At 43.1% G+C, this 21,817-nt stretch overlaps 1 protein-coding gene across 2 annotated transcripts; it reads left to right on the forward strand.

The window, feature by feature from the left end:
* Positions 1-5,871: 5,871 nt before the first annotated feature.
* Positions 5,872-19,908, forward strand: POGLUT1 (protein O-glucosyltransferase 1). 2 transcript variants are annotated; one of them, XM_083611677.1, is made up of 12 exons: positions 5,903-6,066; positions 7,149-7,270; positions 8,040-8,130; positions 9,216-9,359; positions 11,856-11,991; positions 12,119-12,240; positions 13,024-13,083; positions 14,144-14,243; positions 16,174-16,232; positions 17,807-17,974; positions 18,137-18,193; positions 19,609-19,908. In XM_083611677.1, the coding sequence occupies exons 3-12, from the start codon at positions 8,102-8,104 to the stop codon at positions 19,763-19,765; spliced, it is 1,032 nt and encodes a 343-aa protein (XP_083467803.1). In that variant the 5' UTR covers positions 5,903-6,066; positions 7,149-7,270; positions 8,040-8,101; the 3' UTR covers positions 19,766-19,908. The 2 variants fall into 2 exon arrangements, with proteins under 2 accessions (XP_083467802.1, XP_083467803.1); XM_083611676.1 differs by lacking the exon at positions 7,149-7,270 and having other exon boundaries at positions 5,872-6,066.
* Positions 19,909-21,817: the final 1,909 nt, after the last annotated feature.

Genomic DNA, 21,817 nt, shown 5'->3' on the forward strand with positions numbered 1-21,817 from the left:
ATCCCTAGCTAGCAGGACCAGTGGTCAGGGATGATGGGAACTGTAGTCTCAAAACATCTGGAGGGCTGAATTTGAGGAAGCCTGGTTTAGACATTGCTTTCATTAGCTGCATTCTTGCTTGGTTCTGCTTACAGATGCAGAGGTCATTCCCATCAAAATGCCACTCTACGGTATCTCCCCATTTAATTCAGGTCTACCATTTCTGCAAACTATCCAATATGTAGCAAACAACAAGGCAGAAATGGTAAATCTGGATTAGATGGGGTGGGTGGGCTTGTGGGACGGCATTTTGATGAAGACAACAACATTGTGTGATCACTGAAGGGAAAAAATAAACTTGCATGCATGAACATCTTAGGCTGTATGAAGAAGAATAAGTATTGTGGCCATGATTCTAGCATCCACTATGTGCTTGCATGAATATACATCTGAAAGGCTGATTATTATTATTATTTAATCACACGTTTATCCCTCTCTTCCACCAAGGAATTCAGGGCAGTATAAATGGTCCTCCCATTTTTTCCTTACAACAGCAACCCTGAGAGGTACAGGAGAGACAATCTGGTCCAAGACCACTCAGTAAGTTTCGTGGCTCAGTTGGGAGTTGCTGCTCCAGCAATTGTAACCCTTCTACCACATTGGTTCTTATGAAATTGCTGTTTGTGTATTACATTTGTATCACTCTTTTCCTCCAAGGAGCTCAGAGTGACAGGGAAGCCTCAGAACAGCCCTGTGAAAAGGAGAGTCATTAGAGGAGCTTCTGGGCAGGTGGCTTCTAATGCTACCCAGTATTGTTTTTCAACTGTAAGTTCCAGGAAGAACTTTGCAGTTGACCTTTAAGAGTATTCCAACACTTGGGAGCTTGGGGCTGCAGCTGAATTGCTCAAAGTTCTGAACTAACAAACTGCTAAAAGGATGTCTTTGCCACATCTGCTCGGTCATTATGGCTTCAGTGTCTGTATCTACTATCCCCAGATTTAAGCTGCATGTATTACCACCCCCACATAAGAGAAGTAGCAGCAAAGCTTGCAGAAACAATTGAATTTGTTAGTATTTATTCAAAATAATTTCAGGGAGGGAGTGGAGAATTATTCACAGCAAGCATCTAAGGCCAGTTACTATCTTTCCAAAGAGATGCAAGCTTTGACTGTCTTTTGCAAACACATACTGTATTTTCTTTCTAAAGGCAGGGAGTTGGTTATCTTAGACTTATCCAATTCACAAAATGCACCTCTGAGGCAGTGTCGCTCATAGTGCAATTCCACATGTCTGCCACCCCCATTGAGTTCAACAGAGCTTACTTCTCTGCAAGTGGCCTGCGAGCGCTCCAGTTGGAGAACAGCCTTTACCAAAGGTGTCGTGGGCTTTGAAGACACTCGAACTCAGGACGCAAGAGAAATGTGCTAAGAGGAAGGCACGCTTGGCAAATCCACACCGTGATCAACTCCTGCCCGGAAACCAATGTCCCCACTGTGGAATGACATGTGGATCCAGAATTGGCCTCCACAGTAACTTACGGACTCATTGTTAAAACCGTGTATATGGAAGACAATCTTACTCGGCTATGAGTGATCACCAAAGAGGAAGAAGAAGGATTGCAGCCTAAGTGACTCAAATATAAAACCATTGAAGGAACTGCATGAAAATACAAATGCAGCACAGAATGTTCCTTGCTCTTTGCCGCTTTTATATTTATGACTTTTTTGTTTCTTTGAGTAAAGATGTAAGAAGTAGTAGAATTTGACTGAAGATCAGATTTACTGCTTCATATTCATGCTAAAACTAAGGCCTGATCTACTCGAGCCAACACACTCATAAACAGTCCTAGTCCTCGGATGGTTTTTTATTAAAACTCCACAGAATAATCTAGCCAGGTTTCATGTAGGGTCTTAATCCAGAATAAGGAGATAGAAAGGCAGTGCCGGATTTAGTATAAGCTAAACAAGCTATAGCTTAGGGCCCCACTCTCTTGGGGGCCCCCAAAAAAATTAAAGGAAAAAAACCTGGATGTACATTTCCAAAATATAAGATAAAAAACTAATAAAATGGCTTTAGATAAAAACTAATAAAATGGCTTTAGGTTTTCCCAGCAGTAATGTATGGAAGTGAGACCATAAAGAAGGCTGATTGCCGAAGAATTGATGCTTTTGAATTATGGTGTTGGAGGAGACTCTTGAGAGTCCCATGGACTGAAAGAAGATCAAACCTCTCCATTCTTAAGGAAATCAGGCCTGAGTGCTCACTGAAAGGACAGATCCTGAAGCTGAGACTCCAATACTTTGGCCACCTCATGAGAAGAGAAGACTCCCTGGAAAAGACCCTGATGTTGGGAAAGATGGAGGGCACAAGGAGAAGGGGACGACAGAGGATGAGATGGTTGGACAGTGTTCTCGAAGCTACCAGCATGAGTTTGACCAAACTGCAGGAGGCAGTGGAAGACAAGAGTGCCTGGCGTGCTCTGGTCCATGGGGTCACAAAGAGTCAGACACGACTAAACGACTAAACAACAACAACAAGGTCCATAAATTACCATATAGCATATATTCAACACAAAAAACAGTGACAATTTGTTGTGGACAAAGGACAGCTGGACATATAAAGGGCCCCATTACCTTCAGCAGCTTAGGGCCTCATCAAACCTAAATCCGGCCCTGTAGAAAGGTCTAGTAAAGACAAAACCTGCTTTTGTGTCTGATTATGAAGGCATGGAATTTATGAATCTCTTTCTTTGCTTATTTAACTCAGGGGCCTAGTCATTCAGTTGCAATTTGGAACCCTGGGTTTGGAGATATTCCAACAGGTAATCATTCAGGCACATCCTGTTCTTGATCTTCTGAAGTGCAGGGTTTCCTCTGCAATGACATCAAATCTATGGAAACGTTTGAGCTATGTAAATACTCCTAGCAGTTGCAGTTAGATTTCACCCTGTTCTTTCATCATGTGAAAATTTCCAAAATGTCTGATGGGATTTTAATTTCTTGAATTTCTAAAGGTTAACCTTCTAACTTGAAATAATTTGACCCAGTAGAATAAAGCTCTGGACAATTATACACACAAACGAAAACAATGCCGCTGCTTTATGACTTTATTAGCACACATTACAAGGTCCCTGTCAGAATTAAAGCTCTGTCTCATTCTGTCTTTTGAAGCAAGCACACTTGAAAATGTCAGGCACTCCCAACTATAGCAGCTTGCAGTGCTTATATATCTCAATGGAAAGTTTTGATAAATAAGGCCATAAAATTAGGTGTTGAAAGGTCATATGGTTTGACCATCAATGTATCTAAGCAGTAGTCACATTGTTCACTTCAGTGTAAAGTTGTTACTGTTTGATTTTCGTCCCCCACCCGCCTGCTGCCCCACTTTTTTAAAAAAAGAAAACGCCAATCATTTTGTATGCCAGAATGGAAAGGAAGGTCTCTGGAGTTCTGTCTTGATGTTCCTGTCTGCAGCACAACTGCATTCCTTAATGAATGCTCAGGGCTCTATTTCTAATTTTGGAATTGAGTAAAATGAATTTGCTGCAATTCTCAATCACTGGGGAATAATCTTAATGTACTTCCCCCTACTGTTTATGTCTTTATGCAAACAGTGTCTCCTTAACAATGCCCATTGCAGCTAATTTGCAACTACATATCTCAAAAATATTGTCTTCTAAAGTTTTAATAGAGCCCCATGCAACTTAATTATCCATTATTGGCAGCTTCTCTCCTGGGGTGATTAGTTGGATGAAGCTAGTGAACTTTGAAACTGCAAAATCTCAGATGGAAAGATGATTAGTTTATTTAGCAAGAGACTGGGATAGGAGGGAATGATGGGACTCCCTCGACTCATCTTTGATCAACTTGTTTTCTCTATGGCAGGCTATTTCTTTGCATGGAAGAATCTCATTTAAAGTTTTGTTGGAGAGTTCTCCCTAACTGGAACAGTCCCTGTGTAAAGTTCACATGAATATGAATGAAAAATGAATTCATCCATTCATCAGTGTACTTTTCAGATTTTAGTTTCTTCTTCTTAATAGGTCTCCTGATGTTACCGAAATCCATTCCGGGCACTCTGCGAGGCTGCCCATTTCCTCTCAAGTTCCTGCCAGCTGAAGTGGTTTATCATGTTTTGATTCCCAAAAGGAAAAAAGGATAATTGAAAATCAATGTGGAGTCACATCAGGGACATTTTTTTGACATTATGATAGTTAGCTATCTAGTTAACTCTATTTACATGCAAAAGACAGATGGCAATAATAGATTGCTATGTCCCAAGAAAGTTAAGGCCTTGTGAGATTAGACCACAGAATATGGTGATATATTAAAATAAATGAAACAGAGTGGTCATTGAGATTAGCAGTCTAAAATCTTGCATCTTGTCTAGACAAGCAATACAATCCAACACATGCCTACTCAAAGCAACATCCTCAGAATTCATTTGACTTACTCCCAAGTAAGTCTACATTAACTTTAAAGCCTAAGTATGGCTAACTTACTGGTTCATAAATATTCCTTATGAATTTAAAACAGAAAGCAATATATATATATGTATATATATATTACATACATAAAAATATATATGTATATTTTTAAGTACCAGTATTGCTTTCCAATATTGGATCTGGTGACTTCTGTTTCAGTGTATTTGAAGAAGTGTGCATGCACATGAAAGCTCATACCAATAACTAACTGAGTTGGTCTCTAAGGTGCTACTGGAAGAATTTATTTTATTTTATTTATTTTTATTTTGTTTCAGTATTTAAACGTTTACTCAGAAGTGCCATTTAGGCCAATGGTACAGTTGTAGCCTTAAATCAATCTCTCTCTTTCTCCCCCCCCTTTTTTTGGCCTCAGTGGGACAATTCTGCAGAGCAGCATACATGGCTTTCCCCCACCAACTATCGCTTTTACCATAACCCTGTGAGGTGGGCTAGGTGCACGGTCTTGTTTTAGTGCCTTCTGGGCATTCTATTTTTAAAGCACATTTTAGTCCCTCATCCTCGTTTTTCCTCGTATGGAGCATCTTAGCATTCACCTTTTTTTACAGAGTACTGAATGTCAAGTGTGGCCCACGGTGCCTAGTGTTCAGGATACCCTTTGAGAAGGAGCGCCGAAGACGCGCGCCCGGGAGAGTTCCGCGCTCCGACGCGCCTCTGCGCATGGGAAACGGCGTTGGCCGACCCGTTTGCTCGCGCTTGCGACGAGGACAGCCAGTCTGAACCCACCGCCGCTCCGATGCTCCGATGCTACTGGAACGGCTTGCCGCCTTCCTTACGGAGCTCGGGAAAGCCGCCGTCTTACGTACATTAAGCACCATTGAACCCAGAGCGATCAGTTGCAAGTAAACAGCGGTTGCAAGTCAAAAGATTGGGTTGCATAAGGCTGATTTGCACAGGCCTCGTTCCTTCTCCGTTGGGCTCCGTCAGAGGACAGAATCATCCTGCTGGTCGGACAACGGGAAGCGCATCAGCGGCGGATTAATAAGGTTTCCAGATATTGTATTTTTTAAAAAATGAACCATTTCTGTAATGCTCCCCCCGCCCCCCGCAGATCTCAGATCTGGTGGTTCCAGTAGGTCTTCCGAAGTGGTCGTGGCCCCAGATAAGGGAGCCTTATCTTATTGTTCACGCCTACTTTTGTGCATATTGACTACTCGCAAGCAAGCCCATTGAGTTCAATGAGGGGGGGCGTAAGTGCGCATCGGAATATTTGCAGTCGTGCAAACGCGTCAGAGACATCTAGGGCGCAATGCTGCCCACACTGACTTTTCCAAGAGGCTTACTTCCGCGTAGACATGTAACTGTGTACTGCTACTCGCCGATGATAAACTACAAGCCCCATAAATCAGAGCGGCGCAGCAGGGACGTAATTTTCGCGCCTGCGTAGTTAAGGGCCGGAGGCGCGGTGGGACCAGAGGTTCCGTCCTTTCCGTTGCTCAATGAAACCTTCCTAATGGAGCGCCGGAGCTTTTGATGGTGCTGCGCAAGCGCTGTGGCTGGAGCTGGCACGATGGAGCATCCGCGGCTGCTACAAGTTGCAAGCCTGTTTCTATTTGTTCTGTGCTGGGGGAAGAGCTCGGCTGGTGAGTCTGGAGTAAATGCCGCCGGGATCCTGCTTTGCAGAGGGGTCGCGCCCCCCGTTGGCATGTGCGCAGCTCCGGCGCGCCGCTTTCTTGTCCTTGCTCCTCGTTGTTACAGCTTTGTTAACAGTAGGCTGCTCTCTTTGTGTGTGTGTGTGTTGGAGAGAGAGAGAGAGAGAGAGAGAGCGAGCGAGCGACCTATAAACACCGGCGTAGAAGGGTCTTGCAATCTTGGATCGTCGCCTCCGGTCCCGGTTCTGGCCACATGGAGCGATGCGTGCCCAAAGGCAAAACTGATACTTCCTAAGTGGCTCTCTTCTCTTTGTCCCACAGAAATTCTGAAGTCTCCGAGAACTTCCCTACTTAACTGCTCAAGAAGTGCTGCTGCGGCTGCTGGTGGGGGCAGTACTGTTCAGCAAACAGGAATTGATTTTCCCGACTTAAAATATTAACTGCTTGTGTGTGTGTGTGTGTGTGTGTTGGGGGGGGGGAGGAAGGAAGGAAGGAAGGCCCTGATGAAACTCATACCCTTAAAAAACACATGGGGGTCTTCTTTGTCTTGGAACTTGTGTTTCCCCCTCCTGCCAGAGTAATGGCAAAGCGGACCTGCAGGCAAAATGAAATGAGTGTCCCAATTTTAGACACTCTTGGAGTGCACTGTTTTCTTCAAACATTTGGGAGTAAGGATAAAGTTGCTCTTGCAACATTAATATGTCAAAACTTGTGACATCTTACACAGTCCACTTCTGCTGGTGATAGCAGACTCTTTGTGGGGCTTGGCATTCTCTTCCAAAGCTCCAACCCATGCATCTCAGTCAGGCAATCTGGTCTAGAAATGGAAGAATGTGCATGGATTGAACAGCAGCAATTTAAAAAAAAACAAAACAACTTCACTTTGTGTAAGTGTACTAACTCAAACAGGCAAAACAGTTTTAATGCCTGCCTTCTTTTTCCTGTGGTGCAATCTATGCATGCTAATTCAGAAGTAAGTCCCCACCCCATGTTCAGTGGGCTTGCTTGGGTAAGTCAGTGTGTTTTAGGACTTATTTATATATTGAATTTCTATCCTGCTCTTCCTTCCAAAGGAGCCCAGGGCAGTAAACAACAAGAGCTAAATCAATAAAAACATCCGAAAAACAATTCCAGTGCTAGCACAGATTGGGCGAAATCTCAGCCTAAAAGGCTCGTTGACAGAGGAAGGTCCTTGGTAGGCGCTGAAAAGACAAGGAAGCAGCACCTGACTGATATTCAAGGATTGTAACTTTTTATGCTGCTGAAGCTGGGTTTCTGGGTTTAAAGCAGCTTTCTTGTAAGACAGGCTACCTTTTCATCACTAGATTAGGTCTCAGAAACAAGCCTGCCACTACACCAGTCTCATGTGGAAATGTGATGCCAGAAAGCTACAAAACTGAGACTCTCAACCTTCCACATCGTTGCTGGTCTGAAGGTCCATGACCTTCCACCATGCTGAAGCTAAGCAGATCTAGGCCTGGTTAGTGCCTGGATGGGTGGCCTCCTAGGAGCAACATGCACCACCTTCAGTTCCACGACAGAAGAAAGGCTGGAAGGAAATAGAATTAAATAAATATACAATAAAATCCTTCCCTTCCTCCAAAGAGTTCAGGGCAGTATAAATTAATGATACAAGAAAGTTGACAAATACTAAGAAATGCAACTCTTTGAGAAGGGATTCAGCAAGGAAATACCATTATACATTCAGGGGAGTGTTGAGAAGTTCTGGAGGGCAAATAAATGGTGGGGGAATTTGGCCAGGTCCCCCCACAAGGGATTCACAGCATTTTCCTTGAAGGTGCTGTGGTTAAGTCACTGAACAGGAGGCTGGATCCAGATTCATTCTCAACACACAGGACAAAGCCTTGGCTACCCTGCCTTGATCCTGTGTGGGTGGGCAGTGGGACCCCTTGATGATTGTGTCAAGATTGGCCAGAATTTAATCCTCCTTATGTATGTTTCAGATACAAAATGGAGCAAATTCCTGGTTCAGATAGATAGAGCTGTGGAGAACTACAAACCATGTATGCAGGCAAACTGCAGCTGTCATCAAAGGTAAGGGGCCAGCATCTCTCACAATCCAATTAATATTTACAGTGTGATGTTGTTGTTGTTGTTGTTTAGTCATTTAGTCATGTCCGACTCTTCGTGACCCCATGGACCAGAGCACGCCAGGCACCCCTGTCTTCCACTGCCTCCCACAGCTTGGTCAGACTCATGTGATACAACTCACCAACTCAAGGTTGAAGGTGTTACCCTAAGTATGCTGAATTATAAGCACCTCATGTTATTGGGGATCATTTGCAACAACCTCGTTATTGGGAAGCAGATGATGTGTGCCAAATGAGACCTGACACCATTTCCACAGTTAATAATTGTGACGGTTTCTTTTAAAGAATAAATAGCATGGGAGGTGCCCTGCTTGAGATTGAGAACAGATGCGTGGGTTAATCCATCTCAGGTCCCAGTTTGGATTAGCACCTGCCACTGGCTTTTAACAATTTTTGCACATGCAATTTCTTCACACAGTTGGTAACTGCATGGCATGTCTAGTTGGAACCTGTGCTGTCTTGAAATAGTAATATTTAACATCGTAACCACCACCACCTGTTTATGAATCGCTTGTTACAGATGACAGAGCCTCACAGTGATAAAGCACTAAACACAACAGAATATCAGCTTGAAATATAGCACCTTAAAATGTCAATCCACAGTCAATCGGATGAAGGATGGTATACCAATTTAATAAATAACAACTATAACACAGAAAAATCCCCCCAACACAGAATTGAATTAATATTCCAATATTAATTCCTATATTTAATATTTAATGACGCAGGGTCATTAAAAATAGGTTCTGATTATTTGTGTGTATCTATTGACCAAACGTAGAGAGGAAATATAGCGTCTTTGTTGGAAGCATAGTAATATTGTTACTAGGTGGACGCAGTGGTGTTAATAGTTTAAAGTAGCTCCCTGTTTCAGCTCCCTCTCTCTCTGTGCAAGGCAACAAGTTCAATATTCTACTAAAGTGATTGTATTGAACCATCCCATGCTAAAATCCCTTCCTGGAATGACTTAGCTGTTATACTAATTTTCCTTAATGTGTTTAATGATGGGTGGAATCTTTCTTCCCTTAGAGTTAGGGAACAGGACTTGGCTCCCTTCCGAGAGGGGATCTCCGAGGAGCTGCTGTCAGAAGCAATCAGTCGAAGGCTTGGGACGCACTACCAGATCATTGAGAAGAAGTTGTACCGTGAACATGATTGCATGTTCCCTGCAAGGTGAGAGCAATACGGAATGTATCAGAAAGAGAGAGAAACAGGAAAATCTCCCTAGCCTCCTTAACCTATGGGTCACTGAGCAGAAAACATTTGAAAGGGCTAAATTCCAATGTAAGAGGAAGAAACTGATGAGGCATTGCTTTGCCTGAAATGTAGAAATTGCATTTGCTTTTGTGAGAAATCAATATTGACATGGCACTTTAGTTGTACGAGGGGGTGATGCGGGTTAGAAGCTGAAAGAAATCGGCAATAAATGCCTCTTGGGAGCAAGGATAATGGAAAGGGATAACTTGCTGAGTTGTCTAAAAACAGTTGTTTGGGTGTCAGAAGGAGCTTGTGTCTGCGCCCGGCTTGGTTTATAGTCATAGTAAAAAGCAAACAACACCAGCATTGCAATGTGTCCCTATTGCTTTCTTGTTTCATTTCAGTCCCTGGGCTTTTTTGTGTGGTCATGCTGTTCCTATGGGTATAAAAGCCTTTCTCTGTCCTCTGCTTGGTGTTTCCCTTCAAGTCTATCTAGAGAGACCCCATTAGCCTTTTATCAATTGCCTTGCATTCAACCGACTCTTTCCTTCACTATCTCTGCTGCTTGTGTGGTGTGCCTTCATTCAAGTCTTGGTCTCCAAGACACGGACACTTTACCTTCAGTGCGGTGTAGTGGTTTGGGTGCTTGACTAGGGTTGGTGAGACCTATGTTCAAATCCTCACACAACAGCAAAACTCAACTAGAAGACATAACCTACCATACGGGGAGAATAAAAGTGCAGGTGAGGGAGGAGAACCTGTAGTTCTTGGGGGAAGGAGTAATACAAAAATGGGTGGGAGTCAACAAAATTTTACACAGAGTAGGCCCATTGAAATTAAGGGGACAAACTTAGTCACATTCATTAATTTTAGTGGGTCTGCTCTGAGTAACATGCAGTTGAACACTATCGGTGATAGAAAAATGCTATACATATACTCTCATTAATCTTTACAGCATCCCTCCATATCCAGTTAGTATAATTTTTCCTCTGTTGAATTGTGTGAAGCTCTATAAGTGCAAATGTGAGGCAGAGGAAGACTGCTGAAGGGGATAATGAGAGATGGGGATTTTCTTGCTTGGGGCCACCTGGTAAGTTTGTGGGTGAGGCTCAAGCTCAGGACTTATTGACTCTTAACTCAAACACTTAACACTGGTGTATCCCTCCCATCTCATGCGGGTAGTTCTCTGAATCTTTTCGAGCTTATTTTCACAATATAACTGAGTTTAAGTTATACTGTAACTGTGTCCTTACAGCACAGAGTCCTAACATATGGACAAGTAATTCCATCAACATTGTCTATAAAATTTTCAAGGGTTCACCCTTAGGTAGCCAAAATGGCACTACCCATGCACAAGGAGATGATATTGGCAGACATGGGAAAACTGCTTTGAGGTTCCATTACAATAAATCAGTAGGGACATTTACTTCAATAAAAACTGAAAAAAACCCGAATATTTGCATAAGTACAAATTTTGGCATCTGTCTGTTTCATGACACAATTGAAAGAGTGTGCCATCGGGGTTAAAGTCTACCTGTTGGAGAGTTACTGTAGAGACCAATACAGGAGAGACATGTTTCATTGCAGCTGAGGCAGATGAAAGCATCCAGTTATCCTGCTGCAGATGCACCATGGCGTTTCTTCTCTCTGCTCTCCTCCCAGCAGTCATTTCTCCTCTGGTCACTGCTTTGAATACATGACCTGGCTGTCTGTCTTCAGGCACTACAGTTGTCTGCAAGGGATTCCCACACAGCAGGGTTGATGTTGCCAGCCTTCATGCCACGTTTTCAGACATCTTTGTAACACAGAGTTGGTCTGCCAATGGGCCTGGTGCTTGAAGCCAGCTCCACAAAATATGTTAGTACGTATTACCGTATTTTTCACCCTATAGGACGCACTTTTTCCCCTCCAAAAATGAAGAGGAAATCTGTGTGCGTCCTATGGGGCGAATGCAGGCTTTCGCTGAAGGAAGCTATCAGCAAGCCTGGGGAGCTCGCGGGAGTTCCTGCAGGGCTCCCTAGGCTGCAGATAGCAGCCTGCTGTCCGGAGTGCGGGGTGCGCTGAAGCAGAGTGCCCCGTGCTTCGGGCAGATATCCGCAGCCTAGGGAGCCTGCTGCCCTTGTTTTTCTCCTCTAAAAACTACGGTAGGTGTGTTTTTAAAAGCTCGGGCTTCCCCCGCCCCAGCCCCGCAGCTGGGGGGGGGGGAATAAATTTTTTTCTTTATTCCCCCCCCCCCCAAAAAAACCTAGGTGCGTCTTATGGGCCGGTGCGTCCTATAGGGCAAAAAATACGGTAGTTAGTGGCCATAACACACTAACTATCTTTTGCAGGAGAAATCTGAAAACTGAGTAGGAAGGGAAATGAAATGGAGGATGACCGATGAAGGCATGGCTGGGACTTCATATTTCTTGCAGGTCTCACTTGATATGAGTAATTCTCAAGGCCACCCCTTGCACGTATTGCTATCCACAGGTGCAGTGGGGTTGAACACTTCATCCTTGAGATCATTAACAACCTCCCAGATATGGAGATGGTGATCAATGTGCGAGACTACCCCCAAGTGCCCAAGTGGATGAAACCAAAGATACCCATCTTCTCCTTCAGTAAGGTGAGAGAGAGTAGACAACTCCTTGGTCATACTTGGTGGGGATAGCTAATACGCTTATTTGAATATCTTGCATTACGGAGATATTTTGCAGGAACTAATGTGCTTCTGTCTGTCCATTTTCTGAAAGACGTTGGAATACTATGATATTATGTACCCTGCTTGGACATTTTGGGAAGGCGGACCAGCTGTTTGGCCAATTTATCCAACAGGCTTAGGACGTTGGGATCTAATGAGAGAGAGCCTCAAAAGGTATGTTTCTGGAGAGAAGGATGAAGCTTGTTTTGTGGAGTCTGAAGTGTGTTTCCTAAGAAATCAATCATACTTTGTAAGATGGAAGTATGCATGACATCAGAACTGGCAGTGATCCACAAGCTTTGTAAGTTGTGAGGCACATCTAAGCTAGCTTAGGCTGCGGCCCTATACCCACTTACCTGCGAGTAAGCTCCATCAAATCCAATGGGACTAACCTCTACGTACACATGTATGGGATTGCACTGCTAATTTGGGGGGCTTTAAACAAGCCAAATTGGTGGAAATCCAAACAGGAGTTAGCATATGGGGTAGCGATGACTTTGCAGACATCCAACAGTAAGATGCAAGACTTTTGGTATTTTTGTGAGTGTGTATTAAGGGGAACTTCAGCTTCTCTGTATAACAACTTGAACTTGCTAAGATCCCCTCTTTTTCACAGCCTTTAATGGCATAGAGGCTGCTATCGTTGCTTTCTAGAACATCCTGCGGTGATGGAAATAAATACATTGATTCCCAAATATGACAGAAACTGACCAGTATCTCTCCAGTGTCATCAATTTTAGATGTGAAAGAAGTGGCACATTAATCAAATGGTAAAATGCCTTGCTAGAATAATGGGTGATGCAACTAATAGCATGGAGCAGAGTTTGTTTAGTTGAGGTTACTTAACCTAAAACCAAAGAAGGGATTCAGAGAAATAGGATGGATTTCTTTGCTTCTCTTACTAAGGTGTTATATGTCCATGTTTTTAACATCATGTACTGATCAAACTCTCCTTAGCTCTGCAGAAAAATGGCCCTGGAAGAAGAAAATTTCGAAAGCCTATTTCCGAGGGTCCAGGTGGGTTAGCTCCGTTCCCACTTCCTAACACTGATATACTACCGATGATTTGTATAGTGATAAAACCAGGGCATTAACAAGACATGGGCTATGTACTGTGTTGCCCAGGAAGATTCAATGTTTACAAATGATATAAGCAGGGCTCTGACACATTCTCAACAGGGGTTGATATTTTCAGTTCAGAACAGGGCGATCGTTACCTAGTAAAACAGCTGTTGTTGTTGTTGTTTAGTCGTTTAGTCGTGTCCGACTCTTCGTGACCCCATGGACCAGAGCATGCCAGGCACTCCTGTCTTCCACTGCCTCCCACAGTTTAGTCAAACTTGTGCTGGTAGCTTCAAGAACACTGTCCAACCATCTCGTCCTTTGTCGTCCCCTTCTCCTTGTGCCCTCAATCTTTCCCAACATCAGGGTCTTTTCCAGGGAGTCACAAAACAGCTGTACTATGTACTAACATTCTCAATTGTTGATTGTCTTTCCTGCATTCGGGTAACTATTAGTGTGCAGCCACTGTTCCAAATATTTTACTCAAAACATACTCAAAACAAAAGACCCCCCAAATGATTTACATATACAAGATACAGAGCAGCTTAGGCTTTGCTGAGGTGGAGGAAATGCTAGTTTCCTGCACTTCTTGTTCGTGTTCCTTCTCTGCTTTATTATATTCAAACAGAACTTTCATACTTTCTTGATGACAGGATGGTTTGTGGGTTTTTTGTGTGTGTTTGGATGCAGTGAAGAAGCAAAAATACATTCTAGATCTTCTGTATCTCAGGGGTGGAGAGCCTGTGGCTTTCCAGATGTTGGACTAGAGTTCCCATCAGCCCCAATGAGCATGGTCAGTGGTCTGAATGATGGGAGTTGTAGTCCAGCAACATCTGGAGGGGTAAACATTCCTCACACCCGCTTATATCTGCAATGATGTGTTATGTATTCATCTAATTGTTGATGGAGCTCACTGCTTTCTACCATTGTTCCTGTGGCATATTCAGTAAATTAGATAAGTTTGTCTTCCATGGAGAACATCGTTTAACAGATTTATGTGTGGTTTCACTGGTAGGACAAGTTCAGAGCGGGATCCCCTCATTCTTCTTTCTCGAGAAAATCCAGACCTTGTTGACGCAGAGTACACGAAGAACCAAGCCTGGAAATCCGAAAAAGTAATTACTCTTGAAGGCAGCTCTTTCCTTTCTCTTAGAAAAGGGGTGTTCTGTTGTTTCAAAGTCTGGCTTCAGCAGGAAGAGAGCCCCTGTTTTTCAGGACACATTCATAAGATCACACACTGATATCCTGGAATAATGACCCCTCTGTGGTTCCATACTTGCCAACACTAGCACAGGTTAAGAACCTCACTTCAACAATAAGTATGAATTGAAAGGATGGGGGGAAATGTCTCCTGCTGTTAGTTCTCCTGGGAGCCCAGTGCTACTTGTTAGTTCTCCTGGGAGCCCAGTGTAAAAGTGCTATTGGATATGTGAAAAGGAAAGAAAAAAATTAACTGTGGGGGATTATTTGCAAGTAGTGTCATGTTTAAATTAGGTGCTGGGAACTACATTTATGGCAGTAAGACCTTGGTGCATCATGCAGCCAGAGTCCTGGAGTCATGTCTTTGATTTAATTATGAAGCCTAATATCACACACTTTTTCTGGGAGAGTGTGCGTGGGAGGATACATTGTCTTAAGACACAGGTGGGGAATGCTTTCCAGACTGAGGGCCACATTCCCTTCTGGGCAGCTTTCCAGGGGCCACATGTTAGGGCCAGAGGAAAAAGTAGACAGAGGAAGAAATGTGACTGGACTTGCTCCTGCACACACTCGCAATGTCTTCCCTATCCTTCATCCATCCAGGCCGGGGGGGGGGCATTTTGAATGTTCAGGGACATTCCAGGCAGGGAAAAGAACTCAAGGAGGGTCCAGAGGGAGGCTGGTGAGGGGTGGAGCTTGGGAAGTGGGTGTGTGGCTGAGGAGGAAGTGTGAAATCTTAAGGGGTGACTAATCTTAAGCATTGCCTTAATTTATTGGTTGTGCCCCAGTAGCAGGGTTGCCATATGTCTGAAATTCTGGACATAGCCAGAATACTGCAGTCAGAAGCAGCATCTGGGTAAAGCTCAACAACAACAACAATTTTATTATTTATACCCCGCCCATCGGCTGGGTTTCCCCAGCCACTCTGGGTGCCTTCCAGCACAACTTTTCCAGCAGTGTCCAGATTTTCACTTTTTAAAATATGGCAACCCTACCCAATAGGAATGTGTCAGATAGGCAAATTCTGATTCTTTTTTGGTTGAGTGTCCCATAGCTTGTTGGCTGATTTGATTTTCATTGAGATGCTTGGTTTGGCATCTACCTTATGACATAACTAATCATTCTCGTGCTCTGGTTTTATTTTGTGGCTTGCCAGTTGTGTCTCTCTGCCATCCTCTAGTTACGTTGTGACTGAGTGGCATGTTCTATAGGACATAATTTGGAACTTCTCCTCTTAATATCTGCATTGCATTTCATGGTGCAGAAGAGGAAATAACCAGGACTGTAGTGGAATTGTCACTTAGATGAAGGTGACGGTTTGCTGTGAACCTTAATGATCCAATGAGCTTGTAACTGAGCTACCCACTGCTCTGCATTGTGAGGAAACATTATGCAGCTCCAGCCTCCTTGTAAGGAACATGTGACAAGAGGACTTTGGGCTGGCACTAAAATAAGTATGATGGTTCATATATACACATGCCAAGAAATGGATTAGGAGAAACCACTGCTTTTTGCAATCATAAAACAAAAATTTAATATGTACCTTAAGCCCGTGCATGTTTACTTAGAAGTAAACTCAGGTGAGTTCAACAAGGCTTACTTCTAAGTAAACGTGTACAGGACTGCATCCTTAGAAATATTTGGACTATTACATTTTCTGTGATAGGTTCCAGGTTTATTTAGATTTCCCTAGGAACAGGGACTCTAATTTTTTGCCTTCTGAAAATAAATCTAACAGAGAAACTCTACTTGCGCTTATGGTGTTTCACTTTGGTTGTAGTCAGTAGGTAGATGATATATAACAACAACTTAAAATAAATATATATGTATCTATTGTTCCTAAAGGACACTCTTGGGAAACCACCAGCTAAGGAAATTGCACTAACAGACCACTGCAAATACAAGTAAGTAACTGTGTCAGTCTGCAATTCTATTCATAAATACGTCAGGAAAGTCCATTGAACATAACAGAATTTACTTCTGAGTAGACATGCACAGGATTGAACTGTCCATCTAGAATTTATCGGGACTGTTTTCATCTATCTATCTTGTTTTATGTTAAAATAGATACTGGAAAAGTCTTTAGACCATAAAGATGTTCAATTAACCATTAGTTGCAAGACAAGGCATTTGCTCCTATCTTCATGCTGCTGCCATTGGCACCTTTTGCCTTCGCCTGAATTGTTTCACAAGCAGGAATATGTGCATTCTGTTTGTGCCTTGGAGAATTGCTTGTCCGCTCCACCCTTATGAAAACTTTCTGTCACACAGTTGTGTTAGTTATTGTAATTTAAGGAAGGCATTCAAGGAATCCCAAAGAACCACTATATCCCCTGGGTGCTACTAAGGATAATAAGTAGCTGATATGATTATACTCTGTGGAATATCAGCAGCTCTCCTGGTAAAGCAAACCGAAGGCACTCTCATCTTCGGTCCCTCGAGTATGTCTGTGAGATATTTCAGTGCCACATGTAGATGATGATCCTGCAATACTAGTGTGTTAAATGACTTCCCTGAGGTCTTTTGGGAAGAGCAGAATGGTGCCTGGAATAGAAATTATGGATTCTGGCATGGAGGTTTTTCAAAGCGGAATAACTTCTGCATTTGTGTTTTGATGCTGCATCCTGCCATCTCCCTGACTTTTAAGGACAAAAACTTTGGCAACTAATGTTCAGGCACTGTTGTGTTTTTATCTAAAGTATTTTTTAGATAAATGTACTCTTGTAGACTATTTATTTATAGGAACTCACTATAAGGGCCAGGATTGAAACCAAAATGCAAGCCAACACCATAGATCATTATTTCCCAAACTTGGGTCTCCAGCTTGTTTTTGGGCTACAATTCGCATCATCTCTATCTAGCAGGACTAGTGGCCAGGGATGATGGGAATTGTAGTCTAAAAAACACTTGGAAACCCAAATTTGGGAAGCACTGCCATAGATGGAGCAACTGTGGTTACGGAAGTTTAGATTTGCCGTATTTGTCTTTCGATACTCTGTGGCAAGAGTCAAATGGCGTATGTTCTTCCCATATGACCCTTCTGTAAACCAATTAATGTAGTACATAAGCAAGTTGAGGAAGAAAAGCCATGCCCTTCTCATAGAACTATATGACGGCGACCTAACAGATCTTCGGAAATAGGCAGCTTACTGCCCTCCAGACACCGGACTACAATTCCCATCAACTCTGACCCCATTGGCCCCACTGGCTGGGGGTGATGGGAGTTGTAGTCCAACTATGTCTGGCAGGCACCTTGTTGGCTAACTTTGATCTTGTCCTGCTTGAACAATGATCAGATCTTTAAAGAGCGTGCAAGCATTTATTTAATTGTTGTAAATAATTCAAACAAGTTTGAATCTCTAGAAGAATAAAATTCACCTAAAGCTGCATGACCCAGCTTTGTTCAATGATTAAGTAAGTGCACTGGTTACTGGAGGAGAAGGAATATTATAAGATGGTGTCTGTTTTTATTATACAGATACCTCTTCAACTTCCGAGGTGTGGCTGCCAGTTTCCGCTTCAAGCATCTCTTTTTGTGCAACTCGCTGGTGTTTCATGTTGGGGAAGACTGGCTGGAGTTCTTCTACCCTCAGCTGAAACCTTGGGTTCACTACATCCCAGTCAAATCAGATCTCTCTGATGTCAGGTGAGAAGTTGAAACTGAAGCTGCAGTGGCATATTAACCGCTCCTTGTGTACTGAGATGGAAACATCAATGTACCATGGGAGCTTCCAGACCAGCTGTTTGTTGAACATCCTTGCTGATACATTCACTTGGAGGTTATACAATTTTGCCTACTTTGTTTCAGGGAGCTGCTGCAGTTTGTGAGAGAAAATGACGAGGTAGCCCAAGAAATTTCAAAGAGGTAAGTTTTCCTTATCTGTAGCTTCCATGAGGCAATTATTCCCACTGCAGAGCACCAGCTGTTGTGATGACTGGCAGAGGTCATAATAGCTTTTGAAAATAAAACTTGCAAAGGCTCAAGGGCAATGATATTCAGAACCCTTTTAAACAGTCAGTGAAATTCCATCCCAAATTCCTTCCTTCAGTATTAGTGTGGTATCATGTTCAGATATGTGTCCTCCTAAGTCATACTTTGAGTTGACCTGTTGAAATCAGTGGACATGACTAACTTAAATTCAATGGTCTCTGACTTATGTATACAGGTCAACACACCCCAACAAAACGCTGATTGGGTATGTGCTCTCGTGCAATGAGGGGTGGGGAATATAAAAGGTAAAGGGACCCCTGACCATTAGGTCCAGTCGTGACCAACTCTGGGGTTGCGGCGCTCATCGCTTTATTGGCCAAGGGAGCCAGCATACAGCTTCTGGGTCATATGGCCAGCATGACTAAGCCGCTTCTGGCGAACCAGAGAAGTGCACGGAAATGTCGTTTACCTTCCCGCCAGAGCAGTACCTATTTATCTACTTGCATTTTGATGTGCTTTCGAACTGCTAGGTTGGCAGGAGCAGGGACCGAGCAACGGGAGCTCACCCCGTCATGGGGATTCGAACTGCCGACCTTCTGATTAGCAAGTCCTAGGCTTTGTGGTTTAACCCACAGCGCCACCCGCGTCCCTCGTGGGGAATATACCTAACCTTCAAATAACTGTAAGGAATGTTCAGCATAAGGTTGGACATTATTATGAGGGGAACAGAGGAGATCGTTTACTGTTTGTTGCTTTGGAAAAGAGGACCACTCCTGAAAGAGAAAGTTACTATGCGGATCAGTGGTTTTTAGTAGTTCTTAAATTAAAAAAGCATTGACTTTTTGATGTAAAGGAAGAATGCACTCCCAGTTCTCCCTTTTAGCCATGGATGGAAGTTTCAAGACATGAGTTGAACATTCCTGTGCCTGATGTTGAGCCTGGGAAAGATGGGCATGGTTTGCCCACAAGGCCCTGGCAGGCCGATCTCTGAGACCTGGCGGGCATAGTTAGTCTTGTGGGTCAAAGGTCTCCTACCTCTGGGATCTTCAACATAATCAAGATGAAAATCCTGTGGCACCTTAAACACACAGAGATGTGCTGAGGTTAAGATCTGGGGATTGAATGTACCTTCCAAATGTACAAAAATTGACTTCATGCCCAAGGAAACCTGAGAGCTCTAGCTTAGTGGGGCAGATAATTTTCTGTTAGCGATCCCCAGCCCTTCCCTCACAGCACTCCCGTTCCTTGAAGAGATGCACTGATCATTAAGCCAGTTTTCATCCTTAGTTCTTGAGGTATGAAAGCCACTAACTGTTGTCATCCTCTTTGCTTGTCTTTCTTGCCTCTAGAGGTCGCCAGTTCATCATGGACCACTTGCGAATGGAGGATATCTCTTGTTACTGGGAGAGACTTCTGACTGAATACTCCAAAACCCTAACTTACAAAGTTAAACGAAAGAGTCACTACAGTGAGATTTCATCCAGAAACTTGAAAACAGAACTGTAAAAATATTTTTAAAAACTGTTCCATTTCCAGTTCAGGACCAAGACTTGTGGACACTGTGAAATCCAAAGAGCAGAATGGTTTTCTTCAAGCTTAGAGGAAAGAAAGTGTTATTGTTACTTACTGTATTAAACTATTTTATCAAATCTGGAATTTTCTTTAATATCATGGAAAGTAGATTTTTCCAGAAGTGTTCAGATATGTGGGAGGCCAAAGTTCCACTGAATTCTAGTATTGCTTTGTGGTGAAATCCTTTTGAAAAGGGAACTGATGTTCCATGATGTTTAACTGACTCACCATTTAACACCAGATTAATCCTATGGAGTGGGCTGTAGTTTCTTACTGGTGAGTGAATCATTTCATGAATCATCATGGATGCAACATTTAATAATGTGATCTGTGTAGCGTTTGGACAATAGTTCTTTGCAAACTCCGAGTCTTTATTGTTGCAACACATCAATGTGGTACACAGCAATATGAAAAACTTTTGAAAGCAATTCAAAATAATCATTAAAATGAATGATTACACAACCATAATAATAATAATAATAATAATAATAATAATAATAATAATAATAATAATAATAAATTTTATTTATATCCCGCCCTCCCCAGCCGAAGCCGGGCTCAGGGCGGCTAACAACAATCAAATAATCCAACATTCTAAAAACATTTCATTATAAAAATTAATTAAAATCAAATTGATGGCAACCGTTAAGCAAAATTCTGTGCAGATTGCCAGAGGAGGGAGTCAGGCTGTGCCCTGAACAAAGGCCTGGTGGAACAGCTCTGTCTTGCAGGCCCTGCGGAAAGATGTCAAGTCCCGCAGGGCCCTAGTCTCTTGTGACAGAGCGTTCCACCAGATTGGAGCCGCAGCCGAGAAGGCCCTGGCTCTAGTTGAGGCCGGCCTAACCTCTCTGTGGCCTGGGACCTTCAGGATGTTTTTATTTGCAGACCGTGGCTATTTCCTAGCCACTCTGGGCGGCTCCCAACAGAACACTAAAAACAGAATACTGTGGCACCTCTGGTTACAAACTTAATTCATTCCGGAGGTCTGTTCTTGACCTGAAACTGTTCTTAACCTTAGGTACCACTTTAGCTAATGGGGCCTCTCGCTGCCACTGCACGATTTCTGTTCTCATCCTGAGGCAAAGTTCTTAACCTGAGGTACTACATCCAGGTTAGTGGAGTCTGTAACCCAAAGTGTTTGTAATCCGAGGTACCACTGTAAAACTTCAAACATTAAAAACTTCCCTAGGCTAGGCTGAGAAATGCTGACCAACCCAGCTTTATGGAGTTCATGACTGAGTGAGGCAAAGCTAGACAGTATGTGGGAGATCTATGGTCAGAAACTCTCACTCCCCTGCTTTTCTTCTTATTACTAATTAACAGCCTGACGTAGCCCCTTTGAAGATTGGGGAAGTGATTCTAAAGAACGAGGTTTTACTCTTTTCCTGATCTGAACTACTTCCCCAAAGCTGCTATTAGCTAGAGAGAGGGAAAAGACTAGCACAGCTTCTTCCTTCGCTCTTGTTTGTGAAAAGCCAGCTTGCCACTTCTATTCAAGGACTTATTTCCATGTCGCTGCAGAATCTGGGGAGGAATGAGAAAGCTTGCAGTGCTATGGAGCAAATGGCAGCCCTGCAAAAGATGGTAGTTAAGCCATTCCACATCCACATGGAAACAGCTTGAGAAGTGCACAGCCAAGTTGCGTGTCCCATCCCTCACATCTCAAATATAGTCTCTCCTGCCTTGATTTTCAGTCTGAGTTTCTGGCAAATGATCTCATAGTTCACTTTGCATAAATCAACAGTGTCTGTTCAGCGGTAGTGTACTGGCAAATTCAGAAGTGCAGGGTCCCTTCATGATAGTGTGGTATAGTGGTTAAGAGTGCTGAACTAGTGCTGGGGAGACCTAGGTTCAAATCCCCACTCAGCTATGAAGCTCACCTTTTCATTTAACTTTTTCTAAAAAAGTGTACCATCCTTCATCTGGAGATCTCAGGGTGGTTCACAATATTAAAATACAAAATACATAATAAAAACAAGAAAAAAC

This window comes from Podarcis filfolensis, assembly GCF_964270895.1.
Source record: "Podarcis filfolensis genome assembly, chromosome: 4".
NCBI classification, from domain to species: Eukaryota; Metazoa; Chordata; class Lepidosauria; order Squamata; family Lacertidae; genus Podarcis; species Podarcis filfolensis.

Bases quoted from the DNA above. Each gene is read 5' to 3' on its own strand.
- POGLUT1 (XM_083611676.1), top strand. From the start codon at position 5,994: ATGGAGCATCCGCGGCTGCTACAAGTTGCAAGCCTGTTTCTATTTGTT. The intron at 11,992-12,118 runs GTGAGAGAGAGT...ATTTTCTGAAAG, and splicing joins CCATCTTCTCCTTCAGTAAG to ACGTTGGAATACTATGATAT. The intron at 14,244-16,173 runs GTAATTACTCTT...TTGTTCCTAAAG, and splicing joins AAGCCTGGAAATCCGAAAAA to GACACTCTTGGGAAACCACC.